This window comes from Heliconius melpomene, chromosome 5 (assembly GCF_056956725.1).
Source record: "Heliconius melpomene rosina isolate 202511_hmr_F chromosome 5, ASM5695672v1, whole genome shotgun sequence".
NCBI lineage: Eukaryota > Metazoa > Arthropoda > Insecta > Lepidoptera > Nymphalidae > Heliconius > Heliconius melpomene.
Genome location: NC_140393.1, coordinates 2,645,546 through 2,665,004, shown reverse-complemented (window position 1 = coordinate 2,665,004; position 19,459 = coordinate 2,645,546). Strand labels below are relative to the sequence as shown.

General features: G+C 32.0%; 1 protein-coding gene across 2 annotated transcripts in view; it reads left to right on the top strand.

Annotated features, from left to right (window-relative positions):
• The window catches only part of Rim2 (replication in mitochondria 2), a 28,304-nt gene that overhangs the window by 5,813 nt on the left and 3,032 nt on the right, over window positions 1-19,459 (top strand). The window contains exons 3-7 of one of the 2 annotated variants that reach the window (XM_085185393.1): window positions 5,896-6,053; window positions 12,322-12,500; window positions 15,618-15,730; window positions 16,719-16,938; window positions 18,437-18,539. In XM_085185393.1, coding sequence (XP_085041519.1) covers window positions 5,896-6,053; window positions 12,322-12,500; window positions 15,618-15,730; window positions 16,719-16,938; window positions 18,437-18,539 — 773 coding nt within the window. The remainder of the gene's footprint in view (window positions 1-5,895; window positions 6,054-12,321; window positions 12,501-15,617; window positions 15,731-16,718; window positions 16,939-18,436; window positions 18,540-19,459) is intronic. The other variant, XM_085185394.1, reaches the window with a different exon arrangement.

Here is a 19,459-nt window from a genome sequence, read left to right as displayed (position 1 = left end):
GAAAACTCCGCGAAGTAACTTTAACTAACACAGTTAATAATAGTTGACATACATAAATAACATCTTTGTTCATCACTATATCATATTTCTACATACTCTGTGAAATAACTTGAAAGGTAAACAAGGAACAATGTTAGAACTGCTTTATTTAGCTCGGAAATTACTCTATCTTTGCAAATATTATAATCCAAGGTTCATTAAAATATCGTACTTTTAGAAATTAATGTTTCTTTTATATGGTGTCGTTATATTGTAGTCTATTTGATTAAATTGTCGATTGCTCTTTATCATTGTAATTAGTTCTATAAATATACCTATCAAAACATGTTGTGAATCACTTCGCCGGAGACAATTATCTTGTAAGGCTTCTTTCTGATGGAACTTTATTGTAATTTTCCTTAAGGAATATTGTTTTCCTTGAAGATTGTTTAAGATTATATAAAATAATACCAGTTACTTAGTAACTTAAAAGAATAATCGTTCGTAAACCGTTATTTGTAGTTTAATTAATAAATAAATTAACGATTAATCTATACTAATATAATAAAGCGGAAGAGTTTGTTTGTTTGTTTGTTTGTTTGTTTGTTTGTTTGTTTGTTTGTTTGAACGCTAAGATCTCTGGATCTACTGGATCGATTTACTTTGTTTTTGTTTTGTATGAAAGCTGCATTCTTCAGAAGTGCTATAGGCTATATAACATTACATTACACATATATACTAATAAATTAAAATACTTTCTAATTTGACATGCAATTTATTCTGCCATGTTAATAACAACCGTCGTCGCTACGCGACCGCGTTCGTTACCGCGTCATTTTGATATTCATCCTTATGAAAATAAATATAATAGTCACTTTTAGCATTTCACCTAGATTGAAATTATATTTTTATAGAAATTATATTCTTATATTTCAAGCAGGCGTAGCCGCGTCCGGGTCCGCTAGTATTTAATAAAATAAATATTATTATTTATAGCACATCTATACTAACATAATAAAGCGGAAGAGTTTGTTTGTTTGTTTGTTTGTTTGTTTGTTTGTTTGTTTGTTTGTTTGTTTGAACGCTAAGATCTTTGGATCTACTGGTCCGATTTACTATGTTTTTGTTTTCTATGAAAGCTGCATTCTTCAGAAGTGCTATAGGCTATATAATATTACATTACACATATGTACTAATAAATTAAAATACTTTCTAATTTGACATGCAATTTATTCTGCCATGTTAATAACAACCGTCGTTGCTACGCGACCGCGTTCGTTACCACGACATTTTGGTACTCATCCTTACGAAAATAAATATCCACTTTTAGCATTTTATCTAGATTGAAATTATAGTTTACTGTATAACATTCTAATAAATAATTAAGGAGATGTCACTGATTCGAAATGACCTAGTCTTCGAGCGGTATAGTCAGAGTATGACCGACGCGAAAATATTCTTATAGTTCAAGCAGGCGTAGCCGCGTCCGGGTCCACTAGTCCCTGATATATCTTACAGATGAGTTCAAAACAAATTGTGGCATTTACATGAGTGGTTCTAATTTAATATTTAATATCATTACCATATAATTTATGAACTTGTGAAAATAAAAACAATATTACACCTAATTTTATTATCCATGTAAATAATTTTATTAGTTTTGTTTTAGCACTTCCAAATATTTTTTTATGGTTAGAATTACAAAAAGATGTTAAATATAGGAAATTAGCTTGCGACAGCTATATAAAAAACATAATAAAATATATATTATATTTAGGTATGTCATCGTCAATCTAAATTAAGTCATGCACGACGCAGAAGGCCGAAACAAAAATCGATATAGGCATATATCATACCACAAGTATGTTTGGCGAACCTCCAGAGAAATATCTCTACACTTTCTATATCTTGTCAGGGCATCTTAAGCCTGGAGAAGGTCAGGTTAGCGATTGCCACAAATAGAAATAACATTTTCTTTGAAGATAGTTTTCTTTTTAGTTAAAAGTTTTTTAGTTAAAAGGAAAATAAAAGGAAGGAAAAAAGTTATTAGGTCATCCGATTGGAAACTTTTTTGGAAATGTAAGATTTTTGCGTATTATTATTTCATTAAACTGCTTATATTTTTCCGAATTTTGCAAATCGTTTATTTATAATTTAGGTACTAACTTTTAAATACTGTTTAGACTTATACAAGTTTCCTTAAGATAATTATTTAATATATATTTGTTATATACTTAGTTTCACAACCGCTTACTATAGACTCGCTCTACTAAGGTTCAGCTTAGAGTAATAATTATTATGTTTAGAAATGTTTTCCCTGGTCCGATGATACACGGATATGAATGTCCTAAATGGACCTAATGGAAAAAGTGAGTGTCACGTCACTACGTTTCGTTTTCAACTTTTCTGCAAAATGTGTGAATGATGAAAAATTAATCTACAAGGCTATATCTGTATATAACTTTTTATACTATAAGCCCCTACATATCTCATGTATAAGTAAATGCGATGCTAGGTAACCTATAAAACTTCTGCAATATCGGATTATTTATTGTCAATATAGCCCGTATATTGCATAACACCGGCGCGATGCTATGTGATGAGAATTTATTTATTGTGAAGGTATAACTTAAACTCAAATTATAGCTAACTTTGCTCATTTATTTATCCGTTAGTGTTCTATTAGGGTTCCGTAATTCAAAAGGAAAAAGCAGAACCTTTATCGGATAATTCAAACGCTATGGTCTCTACACATCTCTTTCGCCTCGTCTAATGTCATCAACCTCTTCATACGTGCCCTCATAGGGGGTTGTTATGTTTTTTATCTGACCTTCCTCTAGTACCTTTGATACTGTATTTTCGAAGGTCAACCGAGGTCTCCCCTTAACTCTCTTATCGCTCACTTTTCCGGATTCTTTGCTATTCTTTCATCACTCATCCGTTCGACGTGCCCAAACCAGCTCAGCACATTCTTTGTCATTCACACTATGACGTCCTCGCTATTACCGTGTAGATATTTCATAGAAAATATCGAGTTTATTTCATACAAAATGAGTACAAACGCCTGCAAACTTAAGTTTGTCAACTTCAATAAATTGTCCTTTTGCCCCGTTGATCTACAATCATGAAATTAGTTTGGAACCCTCGGTGGGCCTTTTTTAGTTTTAAAACTGATATAATTTGCATAGGCAGTAGGTATATTATTATCTTTTAATATCCATTTATTTTCTTTTATCTTAAAAAATAAACAAAAAAAATAACAACATGGAGTTGCATCATTTTCATATTCCCATCTTCTTTATGCTGTAAAAGTTTTTAATCTTATGCAATCCATATATTACTTTTATTTTACAAATAAACATTTATGTATATTTTCTTACAACTTCCCCTAACTTAATGGATTTCGTATATATGAGTGATACTTAGAAAATAATACATTTCTCATGCCATAATTATTTCACAATTGAGATCTTTCGTTGCATGGTGCTGGTATTAGTTACAGTTAGAGCCCAGTTGTCACATGTAACCCGAGAGCTAGGTTGCGTAAGATAATTATATAATTTTTTTATAATAGCTTTACGCTTTACACTTGTTAGGGTAGGGAACCTGGGAGCCTAGTGTTAATACACTTTAGTTCCTCAGTTTTCGATAAATTCTGGAGATATTATTACGTGTTGATTGGTGGATATCAATACCGCGTTTTGCCTCGTTAACAGAGCGAGGAACTGAAAATATTAAAATTTTCATTTCATCGAGTGGGAATCGATCCCATAATCTTTCGCGAGGTGGTCGGCCCCGACTGGTCATAACACCATATTTACAACAATAATTACATATGATTACTTGTAGTATAAAGTAATATTTTGTAAGAATATAAGTAGTTATATGTATTTATCTTAACCGGTAGGTTGAACAGAAATAAGGTATTATTTAAATAGGAAGTAGTTCATTACATTGTCTTGACATTTTCTAACATAACGTTTCGTCTTCTTACATACATTACACATTATATTTAACGCCTTTAACTAATTAAAATATTAATTTACGAAGATACAAAGTATCTCAAGTAGTTGTAAATATTTATAGGAATTTAATATTCGTTTCAGTGTGTTCATATTTTATAACCATATATGGGTAAAGTTTAACAAATTAGACTGCATTATCAATCATCATTAGCGAATTCGGTGGAAAATGGGGAACAGAAATGATTTAATGGGAAACAGAGTGCCTTAACACTATGTTTCCTTTGTTTATTCTGCGATGTGCAGAAAGAACATGTAAAAATAAAAGGCCACAATTTGTCTTATATATCGCTATAATAACTAGTAATTACCCTAGGCGATAAAATTGAAAAAAGCAAGAATATGGTTAATTTAATAATAATTCATGAATAATCCATAGGTATCGACCGTTTGCAACGACATCGACGACGGTTGTATATTTAGTATTTACACGTGTTTACCGGTCAGTCCTTTGACATTAAGACAGTTAGTGCCCGTAAACTATTAATAGAAACCTCTTTTGAACAAAGGCTGCCTGCATAACCGTCTGACCTTTTGTGCAAGAAATTATAATTATAAAAGAAATGGCAAAGGTGAATATTAAATAGGGTTGTTTAATAAGGAGTAGAGAGGAGTGGGAGACCAGTAGTGGCGTTGGGGCACACGTGTGTGACTTTAAATGCGAGGATGTGGGGCTCTATTCCAAATTGTCTGCCACTCAACACGCAACTTTTTCCAAAATTCGGCGGAAAGTGGGGAACGGAATGTCTTAACACTAGGTTTCCAAGTTAATTTTACCTTCTCTGCTATGTGTGGAATACAGAGTGAAGGACAAAAAAACTCTTCTCTTCTATAATTTATGCCGACGTATACTGACTGTAGCGATCGTAAAGCAAAATGTACTTAGTTGTCAAATAAAATTTTTACGCATTTCGTGATGGTGTATAATTTTCAGACTAAATGTTTATTTTTCATTAAAAAACATATTATTTTTTAAGGCTGGGTGACTATAGTGGGTTCGATCCCCACTCGAGGAAGTGAAATATTTATTCACGTTTATATTTTCATTTCTTCGCTCTAGTGTCGAGGTAAAGTGCGGCGTTGAGTTCTGCCACTCAACACGCAATGCCTCCAGAATTTGGCAGAAAGTGGGGAACGGAGTGTCTTAACACTAGGTTCCCTCTGCCTACCCTGCTGTGTGTGTAAATATCGAGGTACACTACATAGAAATAGGTATTGGATAAAGTATTGAATTATATAAGTTGATATTATATAAGTAATAGTTGCATTCGGAATTTAAATAATCTATTGGTTGTCATGTCAGTTTAACTGATAGTTTAGTATTATGACTCATTTCCTTTAGATAACGTTATTATAACAAGTACACCTTCGTAGAAAGTCAGTCAGCCTTATCAATTTTTTTGACTCTGCTGTTTCTTCTTGGACTCGTATTTATAAACCGCTCTTAAGTCTGAGATCAATCTTGAGATGCCGTCTTCATTAATAGATATGTAACTTATTAATGAAAATGGCACCTCAAGATCGATCTCAGACTTGAGTGCGGCTTATGAATACGGATCTAGATTAGACTTTTACTATATTCTTCAAGTACAGACATTTCTCTGGTGTGGTTAGAGTAGTGCTCTGGTCGTTTTTTATTTCTTTTATAAAATGCTTATAAAGCTAAAAAGCAATACCACCAATGCAATGCCTCCAGAAAATTATTGGGTACTAATACTAATATTACTATATAATAATAACAAAATACTAATATTATTTTAACGTCATTTTCGTACTATAACCATTTGTTTTATACGAAGGGCAATTATCTAATTCTCTAATGCTCGTCAAACATGCCCGCCTCTGCCCCCAAATTGATCGGCAAAGCGGCAATTTGATTAAACGTATAATACAGGAGGCCAAATGGGGCTACAGACGTACGATGGGCGCTATGTTCGCCTACAGCAGGCAGGCAGATCGAATGCTGATGTCCTACAATTACCAGGTGCAGCAGTGCGCGAGGGCTGGCCACGCGCGGACAGCATCGAGGATGACCCTGATACAATGTTTGAGGTGAGTGAATTATAGTATCACCAATAATTCTTAACATGTATATTATGAGACCGTCATAGCACAGGGGCACAAGCGTGTGATTATAAATGCGATGGTATGCATTCGATTTATTTTTTTATTTCCTCGCTCTGGTAATAAGGTAATGTAGTTCCACCATTTAACACGCAATGCATCTGGAAAAAATTTTTTTTTGCTTCTCATTGTATCCCGCATATAGGCAGAGGGTATCTGGCAACCTAGCGTTAAGACACTATTTTCCCATTATGACACTTACGTTCCCTACTTTCCGTCGAATTCTCCAGGCATTGCTTGTTGAACGGCGCAACTCAACGCGGTAAAAAAATTGTCATAGAAAAAAGTAAAATATACATAAATACTTTGTTTTTTAATCAGCATGAAGTAAAACTCGACCGTTGTTAATTAAAAATTGAAGGTAGTTACGGTAGAGTAGAGCTGTATTAATCTTTAGAGCTGTAATTAATCTGTATTGTATTGCCGCAATATAGGGCTATATGGGAGCTTACATTTAATTACTTCTTCATCAGAAACTTCTTTGTAGCATAATTGTAAATAAATATATAAGGAATTTTGAATGAGGTAAATAGGTAGAGTAACATCGAGGTCATTTGTGGCGTAGGGGCACAAAATGTGACTGTAAAACCGACTGCCACTCAACACGCAATGCGTCCAGAATTTGGCAGAAAATGGGGAACGGAGTATCTTAACACTAGGTTCCCTCTGTGTACCCTGCTGAGTGCGAGATACAGCGAGAAGTCGAGAGAATGTAATATTAATAATATATATATACCTAATATTGGTATTTCTTTATTATAACAGGTACTAAAAAAAGATTTTGGAAAATAGGATATATATGTAGTACGATAATTATTTCAAACTAATATTTTCTCACAGAACTATAAACATATAGATATATGTACGAAATATTTATATTAATTTGTTAAATCGATGTTTTTAATAATAATTAAGCCTATAATTGATAGTCATCGTTACAATTTAATTCCAAAAGCAATTAATAAATAAGAAATAAACTACTGTGTCAATATCCACTCGCTTCTAAGATTATTTACTGACTGTCCACTCGCTTCTAAGATTATTTAATGACTGTCAACACGACTGGTCGTGGGTTCGATCCCCGCTCGAGAACATGAAATATTTATTTAAATGTATATTTTCATTATTTCCCTCTGTTACAATTTAATTCACAATCGTCAATGTCCACTTGTCAATAACATTATTTTTCGAGTTATTTGTACAGTAAAACCGGTTACATCACGCTTATCGTCGTGTCTACGGACTGTATGTAGTCTGTGCGTTTAGAGAGTAATGTTTACGGTTGACACGAAACTAAAAATAACCAACCGGTTTTAATCTCTTTAAGTTCGAAGTGTAATTTTTTTTTATAGAAAACGAAGTTATTTAAATAACAATACAAACTAATAGTGTTGTTTTTATAGAAAGTAACATTTATTGGCTCCTTAGCAGAACTTTACGTTGGGAGAAAGAGAAGAGAAGAAAGTTATATTCTTATTTTTATTTTTCTTCAGAGTTATAAAATCTATAGCCGTAACTTGCACAGTGTTTCATCTAGTGTTCTTTTCAATCTCTACAATGAAAAATGTTGATTGACATTGGCAAGTAGCCATAACGTCTCTTTGAAAAATTATTAGAAAAATGTTTAAAAGGTTGCCTACGTGTGACTGTAAACGACATGGTTGTGGGTTCGATTCCTACTCGTGGGAATGAATTATTATTGATTAATATTTTGATTTCTTCGCTCCGGTAACAAGGTAACGCGCGGCGTTCATTTCCGCCACTCAACACGCAATGCTCGAAAATTTGGCGGAGAGTGGGCAACGGAATATCTTAAAACTAGTTTCCTTCTGCTTACTCTGCTATATGAGGAAAATACCTAACTTTCTGTGTTTGTTATATTTTTTTTAATATCAATTGATTGCAAAGTACAAAATGTAAAGAGTAGGTTTAAATAATATCAGGTTTTTTTACGTATGGCGTTGCGCTAACAGTGTGTCTTTGTTAGACTGTTACATACTTATCTTCTTTTTTGCATTGTGGTTAAAAATATATTCATTGCTTTGTGAATGCAATACTCGAGATATCACATTGCATATTTATATGCAATAAAGTGCACATGTAAACCATCTGTGCCCTGGCATCTTCATTTATCGCTTACGTCATCTGGACTATTTGTTTTTTTTTTTTTTCATCTAAATGCTGTAGTGTTAAGACACTCCGCTCTCTAGTTTCATTCTTACGCTGAATTCTGGAGGTATTGCGAGTTGAGTGGCGGATCTCAACGCCGCACTTTGTCTCGACATCACAAGGAAGAAATGAAAATATTAAATATTTCGTTTTCTCGTCTGGAATCGAATCCACAATCTGTCACGTTTATAGAGACACGAATTATAAAAAACGAAATAATCATTAAAATAAAACCTTCAAGAGATAACCATTAATTAATAAAAATAATGAAAAATATTACAAAAAAAATTTGAAAAATGTAGGTCAAACAGCGTTTCCGTGTTTTATCTAGGATTATATCAAACAAAATCCAGATAGTAACAATATTAAGTATAACAGAAACGAATTAGCGAAAAGCAGTAGAGGCTGGCTGGTTATCAGTTATCACAACAACGTTAATAGATAAGAAATACGCGAATGTCACGAGAACCGTGCGTGGGGGATTTGCACACCGATTTTCTTCCAAACATTTTGTTATTAGTTTAGTTAGCCAGTAGGGTTATCAGTTGTTTGGTTTTTTTTTATTTATCGTGGACAGTGGACACTTTTAAAACAAATGTCTGTGTTAATTTTTTTTTTGTCTTTAAAGCCCTAACTTCTAATTTAAAGTACAAAACTGTCAATTATTTTATTTTTTTAAATTCAATTCCTAAAGCCTTGTATTAAACAATATTAGTATTTTTGTAGTGTTAAAAGTTAGAAGTGTCTCGTGTTAGAAGTATTGCGAAATAAAATATAATATATATAAATAAAGCTAGTTTTTATTTTTTATTTCTTTTGTAAAGGAAAATTGCTTCATACTTATATAATGAGTTAATATGCGTTTTAATTGTTATATTCTATCACAGAAATCAAATCATTAATTGTTTTTTTTTAAAATGATATTCATACATTTTTACAAATATTTCGTTCGCTTCAGCCCTAGCGTACTTTTTCAATACTAGCGCATATTTATCATATTTTCCACTACGTTTCATGTCGCGTTTTTGTAAGAAAAAATAATAAATATCAGACAACTAAAAGAAACGTTATAATATGCAGGAATTAAATGTTATGGTCTATTTTATATGACAAAGTACTAATAAATTATTATTATGTATTACTTAAGAAAATTGAAAATAAATAAACATCTGCCAATAAATATTAAATTATATAACATTTAGTGAAATTACGCGTAAGTAATAGGTATTGCTATGAGTTAATGTTTTCTCCTCCATTTACTATTTAATGTGCATTTGTTAGAAAAATATAGACTGAGGCTATCGCGGCGCAGTGGGGACTGTTTGTGTTTGAACGCGATGGTTATGGGTTCGATGCCCATCTGGGGGAGTAAATTAAGACAAAGCAGAATTGAGATCTGCCATTTAACACGTAATCCTTTAAATTTCAAGCGTGAAAACGTGGAGAATAGAGTGTGTTGTAATTAGAAACTGCGTAAAGTATAATAAATATGTGGGGTAGATATATAAAAATTAAAATAACAGACCAATTGACAGACTTAAAATATTATATATGTATGTACGTGCAGCTTAACTAAGTGATTTTGTCGAGGTTAATTTGAACCAATGTCGACTAATTTTAGGATGTTTACAGTTATTTATCTATCTCCGGAGATATTGTGTCCATTTACGTCATACGCCGTTTGTTTACAATTCGCTATCAATTACGATATATTTACTTGCAACAACGATGATTGTGCTTGTTCTCAATGCTTTTAATTATTTTGTTTTTTTTTCTCTATTTATTATATGAGATTGTGGAGAGATTGGTCTTTGGTTGAGTGGAATATCGTTAATTATATTAATATTATAATAGAGGCCAGTCGTGGATTTAAATGCGACAAGTTGTAGGTCTAGTCAATTATTATTTATTAATATTAATATATTAATATATATATATATATATATATATATATATATCTTATAAAACAAAGTCGCTTTTCGTGTCTGTCTGAACTTTCTAACTCTTCTTCTTCTAAACCACCCAACGGATTTTTATGCAGTTTTCACCATTAGGTCGAGTATTTTTCAGGGAAGGTTTATATATAGTTTATTATTTGTACATTCTTATGTAAATTAACATAAATAGGATAAATGTGTCTAAAGTCCTACCCGTTGAGACACTTTCGCGCATGCGCTGCTTTAATGGTAAATACTACATGAAAATAATGTACTGGAGTATTGTTCCTCTTAATAAGATCTACAAAAAAGTCCGCGAGAGCATATTTTTATCTTTTAAGAATAACGTGTAGTGATCATATTTCTGTCTAAAAATACAATTTCAATATATTTTTTATTGTGAGGGATATTTTTCCATAATGGTATTAATCCTTATCCTTTAAAATACTTTATTAATTTTCTACGTTAAACGAAGATAAAATTTGCTTTTTACACTATTTCGAAATTGCGAATAGTATTAGAGAAAAACGCATTTAATTGTTGACACATCCCGCCGTTGATACATCAGCTGTGCCGACTCAAGTTTTACTTATCCCTTACTCTCAGCATATAAATAAGTATATTAGTTACGTTGGCCATTTAATGTAGATCAAAACTGTCTTTTACTGTTTTTTCATTTTAATAAGTACTTTAGAAGTTGTTACAATATCAAAACATCCTTGCCGCCCCGCGACGTTTTGCTTATACAAGCAATGATGAGCTGTCATCGGTGGTTCAGTGGTAGAATGCTCGCCTGCCACGCGGGCGGCCCGGGTTCGATTCCCGGCCAATGCATTCTATTTAATTTTCCTCACAGGCAGCCACATAGTGCTTGCTTTTCAACAGGGACAGAATACCCTCTTCAGCATTAACCACAAGCTCGAAAAAAAAAACCCGCCCGCTATAGAGACATAGCAACGAAGATTTAGATGCGTTTGCACGTATTGGATAATTGGAGTTGAATGTATTATTTCAGCGCGATATATTTGGTTTCATATTTTTTGTAGTAGTTATTAGTAGGTAGGCTTTTGTTCATAATTTCTTCCGTTTAAAAATAGACATTTAACTATCTAAAAATAGTCATTTAAAAATATTTTAATAAGTACTTGAAAAGATTAGTAGCACAGATTTAAAATTACGGTACCTACTAAAAAATCCTTGCTGTGTAAACAATTGGAAAATCCTTATTGAAACTACGAAAATGCGGGTTGCATTAGGGTTTAATTAATTTTCACATTATCTTAAGTGCTTTGCAAACATACATTATGTGAATAATCCAGTAGTAAAAGCGGGCGAAGCCACAAGGGGGTCGCTAGTTTATTAATATTTTCATTTCTTCGGTCTGGTAAAAAGGCAAAAGCCCGGCGTTAAGTTCCGCCACTCAGTACCTACGCTACGCAATGCCACAAAAAAATTGGCGGAAAGTGGAGAACGGATCCCTCTGCCTACCCATCTGTATGCGGGATACAGCGTGATGCTGATTTAATTTAGATTATTTTTTAACATTGTAGTACATAATGAGATTTTTTTAAGTGTTAATTTGAGTAGGTATGTGTGTATATTAAGAAATGATAATTGGATAACAATTGTACGTCTGTCTGTATATTGTTCTGAAACAATATGTACCTACATGTACGTATACGTGGTACGCATTTAGCTATTACCAATTAGACTGTGAACGCTAATATTATTTCCATTCGTACAAATAATTTATTAAGCAAAGTATAGCACATTAAAGTAGCACCTCTGATTTTGGTAAACGCAACTTGAAATATACTTTGCCAATTTAAATATATCTAATTATATTATACTTACTTAAAGCGTCACACCGTATCCCACACAGCAGGGTAGGTAGAGGGAACCTAGTGTTAACAGCATCAGTTCCCCATTTCATGTCCACACACCGAATTCTGGAGCTTTTGCGTGTTGAATGGCGGAACTAAACGTCGCGCTTTGCCTCGATTGTACTTGTGCCCCTACACCACGTCTGAGCTTCAATAATTACTTTAGTTTATTTATATATTTAATTAAACAATATTTTTATTTTTTAGGCACATCGTTCAAAATGAAGGTGCTCGAGCGCTGTTCAAAGGGCTAGGACCAAACATAGTGGGCGTGGCGCCCTCCAGAGCTATATACTTCTGCACATATTCCCAGGCGAAGGCGATATTTAACCAACACTTACCACCTGACACACCCATCGTTCATTTGTCAGCAGCTAGTGCGGCAGGTATGGAAATATAACTAATTTTAAGTAATTAAAAAAATAAATAAATGATGAACTCTCATATTTTTGAACTTGCATGTTATAATCCTTAATAATTAATTTAGTTTAGTTTTACTATTAATTAATAATTAATTTAGTTTTACAATTTTTTTTTGATGAGCCATATCCAGATGTTAAGTGGTGTGGCATCTCATCTTTATATACTTTTCATTTTAATATTATTCATAGGCCTGTAATGACTTATTATTTCATTGACTATAATGTGTGATAAATATTAAATTATATTAGCTTTAAAAGACCTCAACAGATTATATTATACAGGTGATTTCCCAGTATAATTAGACTTTAACATGCTAGAAATGAAGAACAGAATTACTTGTAATAAATATTTACTTGTCGTACGTCACAAAATGGGGAATAATGATAACAAAATTCAAAGAAAAGTGCATTTGATAAACATGCAAATATATTTTTAGTTTCAGCGTGTGCCTGTCAGACTCGCTATAATATGAACATGTAATTTTTTTGAATTTACTAAGTTAATAATTATTTAAAAAATTAAAACCTCATTAAGTAGAAAAGTCATTAAAAGTCAATAAGTGCTATCGATATAACTCGGCGGAGAGATAAGCTCTAATGAAAACGAACTATGGAGCATAATAAGGAGAAATAAAACGATGTTTTAAAATAACACAATTTATTTATTTTGCTTTAGAAAAACTCCTGTTTTATATACAAGTTGATTAAAAGCGAAATATATTTACTTCATTCGTAAAGTAGTTTGTTTGCCAATTTTATTATTAGGTCAATCTCAATGAACATAAATAGAAGAGCTGTTTGTACTATTGAAAATTGATTTGGACAGTTGTACTTTGGTTTTAGAAACATTAGATAAATATACTAAATTTATAAGTGTCACGAAAAACTTTGTGTTTCCAGACGTATTTTTTATCATTAGTAAAACGTAGTGATCTATAGTGATTTTTTTTAATGTTCAGGTAGGTACTGTTTTTTAAGGTTACCCAAGTTTCATGCCAGTGTTAATAGAAGGAAGAGAGAATCTAATGACAAGATAATTCGATCTCCTTTTTTTATCAAAATTCGGGACATTTGATATTTTTAATGTATGAGTTATTTTCATATCTCCATTCTCGCAAGACTGCAATCTGCTCAACTGCATTTCTTCGAGTAGAGATAGAACCTACAACCCTCGCGCTTACAGTCGCCTGCTTTCCCACTGCGCCGCGATGTCCTCAATAACATACATATGTATATATAAAATTTATTCACTTATATTACTATATTATTATTGTTATACAAAGACAGCCAAAAAGACAAGTAAAGTTTTATAGTGATTTGCAAAAAATGCTCTAAATACTTGTTATCTATGATTGCATCACACAAAAACTGTTCAAATATATTATATAAGATTTTATATAAAATACCTAACAGAAGACCAAAATATCTTAATTGCTTTGCTAACTGTCACTAAAAGTTGAAATGCACATTTTAGTGACCATACGCGATTGAGTAACTAGCTTGTTTTTAGAACCAAAGCAAAGCTTGTTTTTAGATATGGTAACATTTACTGATTTATGTTAATATATATTTTTTTTATTTGTTTTTTTATTTTTATTTCAGCCAGTCTTCATTTTTTTTATTTGATATCTAAAAATGTAGTCTAATTAACTGAATGAACATTTAAGAGACGATCGTCTTAGCAATATAAACTTGAAAATTGTTTTATACGCTACAGCTATCTATTGCGATGAATTCAGCTGCTTTTCATTATTTATATCATTAAAAATATTAAATTTATTATTCAAATTCGTCTTTATTTAGCTAGGTAATTTTTAATCAATTTTATTCTATAAAATCATTAATTTAGTAAGCCCTAATTTTTATTTAATTTTAAAGTATGTGATGATATCACAATAGTTGTTTACCATTTATTCTTATTTCACGTTATATATAGCTATTTGCTGTATATCCAGTTCAGATGAAATAATACCAGATAATTGAAAACAACAACTAGAGTACATAAAGGAAAATTATCTTGTCGTGAACGTTTGTATGTTTTGTTTAAAGCGCCTAGAAATGGCACGTTGTAGTAATAAATTCTTAAGATATTGTAAACCAATATTTAGTAGGTATATGTGTCATCCTTTTGGCCGTGCGTGCCATATCTTCAACGAAGTTTTTTTTTATAGAATAAATAACGTCAGTTTTAATACATTTTTGTTTTACTAGCTTTACACTATTTTTAATAAATGCTGGTAAATTAAATGAAAACTTTTTTAATATGAAATATATTTCAATGTATGTATATTACATCGTTATAATTTCCATCGTGTAATATTCTAAAAACAGATATTTATTTGTATCTGTATCAAAACAAGTCACTGCTTTATATAGAGCAACAACCCACTCGTATATAAATTCGTTAATGTATCATTCCTTTTCCTACATGCGTCTGACTCTAAACGTGGTGGTTGTGGATTCGATTCCCACTCGATTTCAAGAAATGATTCTACTTTAATTACGTATTTATGTGTTACTAGCGGCCCGCTCGCGGTTACACCCGCGTGAACTATGTTATTATTAATTTCTGTCTCCATGACTACGTCCTAGTGACGTCTATGCAAAATTTGAAACTCCTAGCATTTGTAGTAACGAAGTTTCATACAAACTTTCGACCCCAAAAACAACCCCTTAGAAGTCGAATATTGCAAATTCCCGTCTTAGCGAGCACCTACGTCCTATAAGTAACTCCTATGCAAAATTTGAGATTCCTAGCACGTGTAGTTTCTGAGATTTCGTGATGAGTGAGTGACCTTTCGATTTTATATATATAGATAAGTCAAAAATTTTATCGTTAAATTCCGCCATTCAACAAACAATGTTTTGAAATCATACGAAAACTGAAGAATGAAGTATCTTGACAATACGCTTTCTTTATACATTCTATAAATACTGCGCGAGAAAAAGTGCATATTTGCTAATTTTCTTTTTTCATAAGTTAGTGAACTGTAATTCTCGACTTCATATGATTAAATTCGTACGCTGCCATAAATTCCATATTAAAAAACAAAAATAAATTAATAAATTAATCTTTTTCAGGATTCGTATCGTGCACGATGACTAATCCCATTTGGTTCGTCAAAACGCGGCTACAGCTCGACGGGCAAAATATAACGGCGTGGCAATGTATCAAGAGGATATATGCTAAAATGGTGATTATATATATTTTTTGTTTATTTCTTTGGTTTAAGTCAAAGGAAAGTCTGGTTTTTCTTTTAAATGAATTAAATATAAAAACAGATTTACCTTGAATCGGTTTAAATATATAGTTAATTTTAATATTTATAACTTTATTCCAATTGTTTAATTTCCTGTTTAATAAATAAAAAATCAGTGTATGCATCAGCGTAGGCAGAGGGAACCTAGTGTTAAGAATCTCCGTCACGCGCTTTGCCGCGCTTTGCCTCGACACCAGAGCGAAGAAATGGAAATATAAACGTAAATACATATTTTACTTCCTCGAGTGGGGATCGAACCCATAACCGTCGCGTTACTCTACTTATTTTAATATGTAATATTAATATGATACTTTATTTTTTTATGACATTTTTCTCAATTTTACCTTTTTACCACACTGTCAGTCATATAAACAAAGATTAAATATACAACGATACACATAGTACAAATCCTTGAAACCAATTGATGCTGTAGTTAACGTAAGCGTGACACGGTCGTCTTCGCCTTGAGTGTTATTGATAACGCGTCTATGCGTTTTCATACTTAAAAATGTGATAATATTGAAAATCATTATCATTGATTATGTCATATCTTATTTGTGTAATTATTATTTTGAATCTAAGATTGCTAAATGCATTATAATTTTGACATGGTAGAAAATAGAAATGAAATAACAATAAAAAAAAGACGAAAAAATACGATGATATAATTACCGAGAAAAAAACATATTCCAAAGGTGTTGTTAGTAGTATAATTTCAAATTATGTTTTTTTATTGGTGTTGAAAAGTGCAGGTGTGGCCCCAATAGTGCAGGTGAACATTAATACTGTATAAACAATTTTGTACGACTTTGTATAGTTATTTATAATTATGATGTATAATAATAAAAAGAAAAATATAGGGAAAGGGCCCCTTTACCTACTCACGTTTATACGCTAAGAAATTTCGTCATTTATATTACAGGGTATCAGAGGATTCTATAAGGGCATAACAGCATCCTACATGGGTATCAGTGAGACAGTCGTCCACTTCGTCCTTTACGAGGGCGTCAAGGCGAGGTTAATGGCAGCTCGGTCGCTGGACGGGGTCCCCAGTGACCAGAGATCACCGAGGGACTTCCTGGAGTTCATGGCAGCTGGTGCTTTCTCTAAGACGGTCGCGTCTTGTATTGCTTATCCACATGGTGAGTTTATTTTTTTTAAACTTTAATGTTTTTTTGTATTGTAGAGTCCATCTGTTAGTTTTTTTTCTATTGTGGTGTAGGCAGAGATAATGTTATGACACTCTGTGTGCCAATTTTATTCATTTTAGAGATGTTGCGTTTTGGTTAAAAGAATTAGAGAATTTTTATGTCATGTTTGGATCTTGAGAAGTGGAAATATTTTTAAACATTTCAGCTTTGGTAGTGTATATTGATCCCATAACTGTTGTTTGTTCAGACATTTCCTACGTTGGCATCAAGTTTCAATCAATCACTTATATAATTGAGGCCGTAGTGCGATTGTGGGTTCGATTCTCGCTCGAGGAAATGAAAGTTTAATATTTTAATTTCGTCGCTCTTGTAACGAGGCAAAGCGCGGCGTGGAGTTCCGCCACTTACCACTGAATGAGAATTCGGCGGTTATTGATTAAAACACATTTGTGAAAACATCTAATGACATATACTCAAATGTAACTGGATGTAATGTATTGCTAATTTCACAGTTTAGATATTATTTTGAGTATATTTATTGGCATATCGATCATAATATATAAACAAACAATAGCGATTTTATCACTTATGACGTAAAAGCTACAAAAAAGTACGTCATTTTGAGAAGAGTACATGACACGTTTCAAAATTTTTTAAGTACCTACTACAGATTAGATTGTGGATTATGACTTATTGGCAGGTTTTTGTGTACAAATACTTACATATTTTATAAAATACATCAACATTTTTGAAATGTGACATGTTATTCCACACTTTTTAAAGAAAAATACTTTACACTTACACTTGCCAAGTGATAATTATAAATTATCTTTTACTTAGCATAAATTTATAAAAATCTAACTACAGAGATAACAACATAAATATGTTGTAGTGAGAATAGAATTTCGACGTAGCTTGATGAGAATGTAAAACTTAGTGGTCGGAGCGCTTGGATAGTGACGAAGAACCCACCCAAACCCACGCAGGGTTTAAATTTTTATACGTTTTTACCAAAATACGTTTATTTATTACTTATATTAGAAAATAATTTATTCGAACTTTGATACAGAATTATAAATAGATAATGAACGATACGAACTCGCATATTGCAAATGTATATTTATTATTGCGTTTTTTCATTTCCAACTTGTTTATCTCATATGAGAATGTGGGTCGATGCCTGGTTAGTTTGAATTAGAAAAATCTTACAAGTGCTTCCAAGTGCCAATACAAATCAATAGGTATATGCAATACATCAAGATAGCATGAAGTTAATAGGTCAAGTTATCAGTGCCATTTATTGTGGTGGCCTTTACAGAAACTAAGTGTTCTTTCTATTTAGTTAAATTTATTGTTGTTTATGTAAATTAAAATATAAGAAGTATCTATTACTACATAGTTATTTTGACTACAAAGATAGATTAGATGAGATGTATATATTTTTTTAATTTAAGTAGTATTTTTATTTTATTGTTCTTTTTTACTACAGAGGTAGCGAGAACACGACTGAGAGAAGAAGGCGACAAATATCGAAAGTTCTGGCAAACACTTCACACAGTATGGATGGAAGAAGGATATCGCGGAGTATATAGGTAATTTTTTTATATGAAAATATTTAAAATCTTTTCTAAAATCTCTGTCCTGTGTGTGTGTCTGTCATTGAAAGTTAATAATAATAATTTATTACAACGTCAAATACTTAAGAATTACACATCATTCACATAAAAAAATATATATTCAAAAGATTTGGTTTTGTACGTTCCTACTGAGGCTAGAAATTTACATCTCATTAGCACATTACATATGTATTACTGTATTTACAGTCACAATAAACAATTCCTTTTTATCACAATTTAATACTACTTTAAGAATGTATTTTTTTTACATTTTAAGACCGTTGTAATAGCTAACATCTAAAGCGTCTAAAGGAACACAATATTTGTGGGTTCGATTCCAATTCGGGAATTCTCATTTCCTCGTTCTGGTATCAAAAGAAAAGGCGGCGTTGATTTTCACCATTGAACACGCAATGTCTCGAATTTGGAGCGGCAAGTGTTGAACGAAGTATCTTAACAATAGGTTAGTCCCCCTCCCTTCCGTCTACCCCGCTATGTGGGATATATCGTGAAAAAAACTTTTCCACATTCTATATCCTAATTTGACAAGATGGATTATACTTACATTTTGGGTCAATACAGACTGCAAAATGATCGATATAATATCAACAAAGGCATTACTCAGATTAACATATTGATATCATCTCTTATCACGCTGATAAGGAATTTGCGACGTTAATTGACTCGTGATCTTGAGGTTATAATAATATATGCGACCCGACTTCGCGATTAACGAAACGTGGGGAGTTTAGTTACACTAGACACTTTATTCTATTCATTTTTTTAACATTATTTGTCTCATTTATACTCATAAAACGAAATTTTCTGATTAAAAGATGTAACTTCCCACAAACAATCACAAACAACTTCCAAACAAACAATAAGAAACAAATACA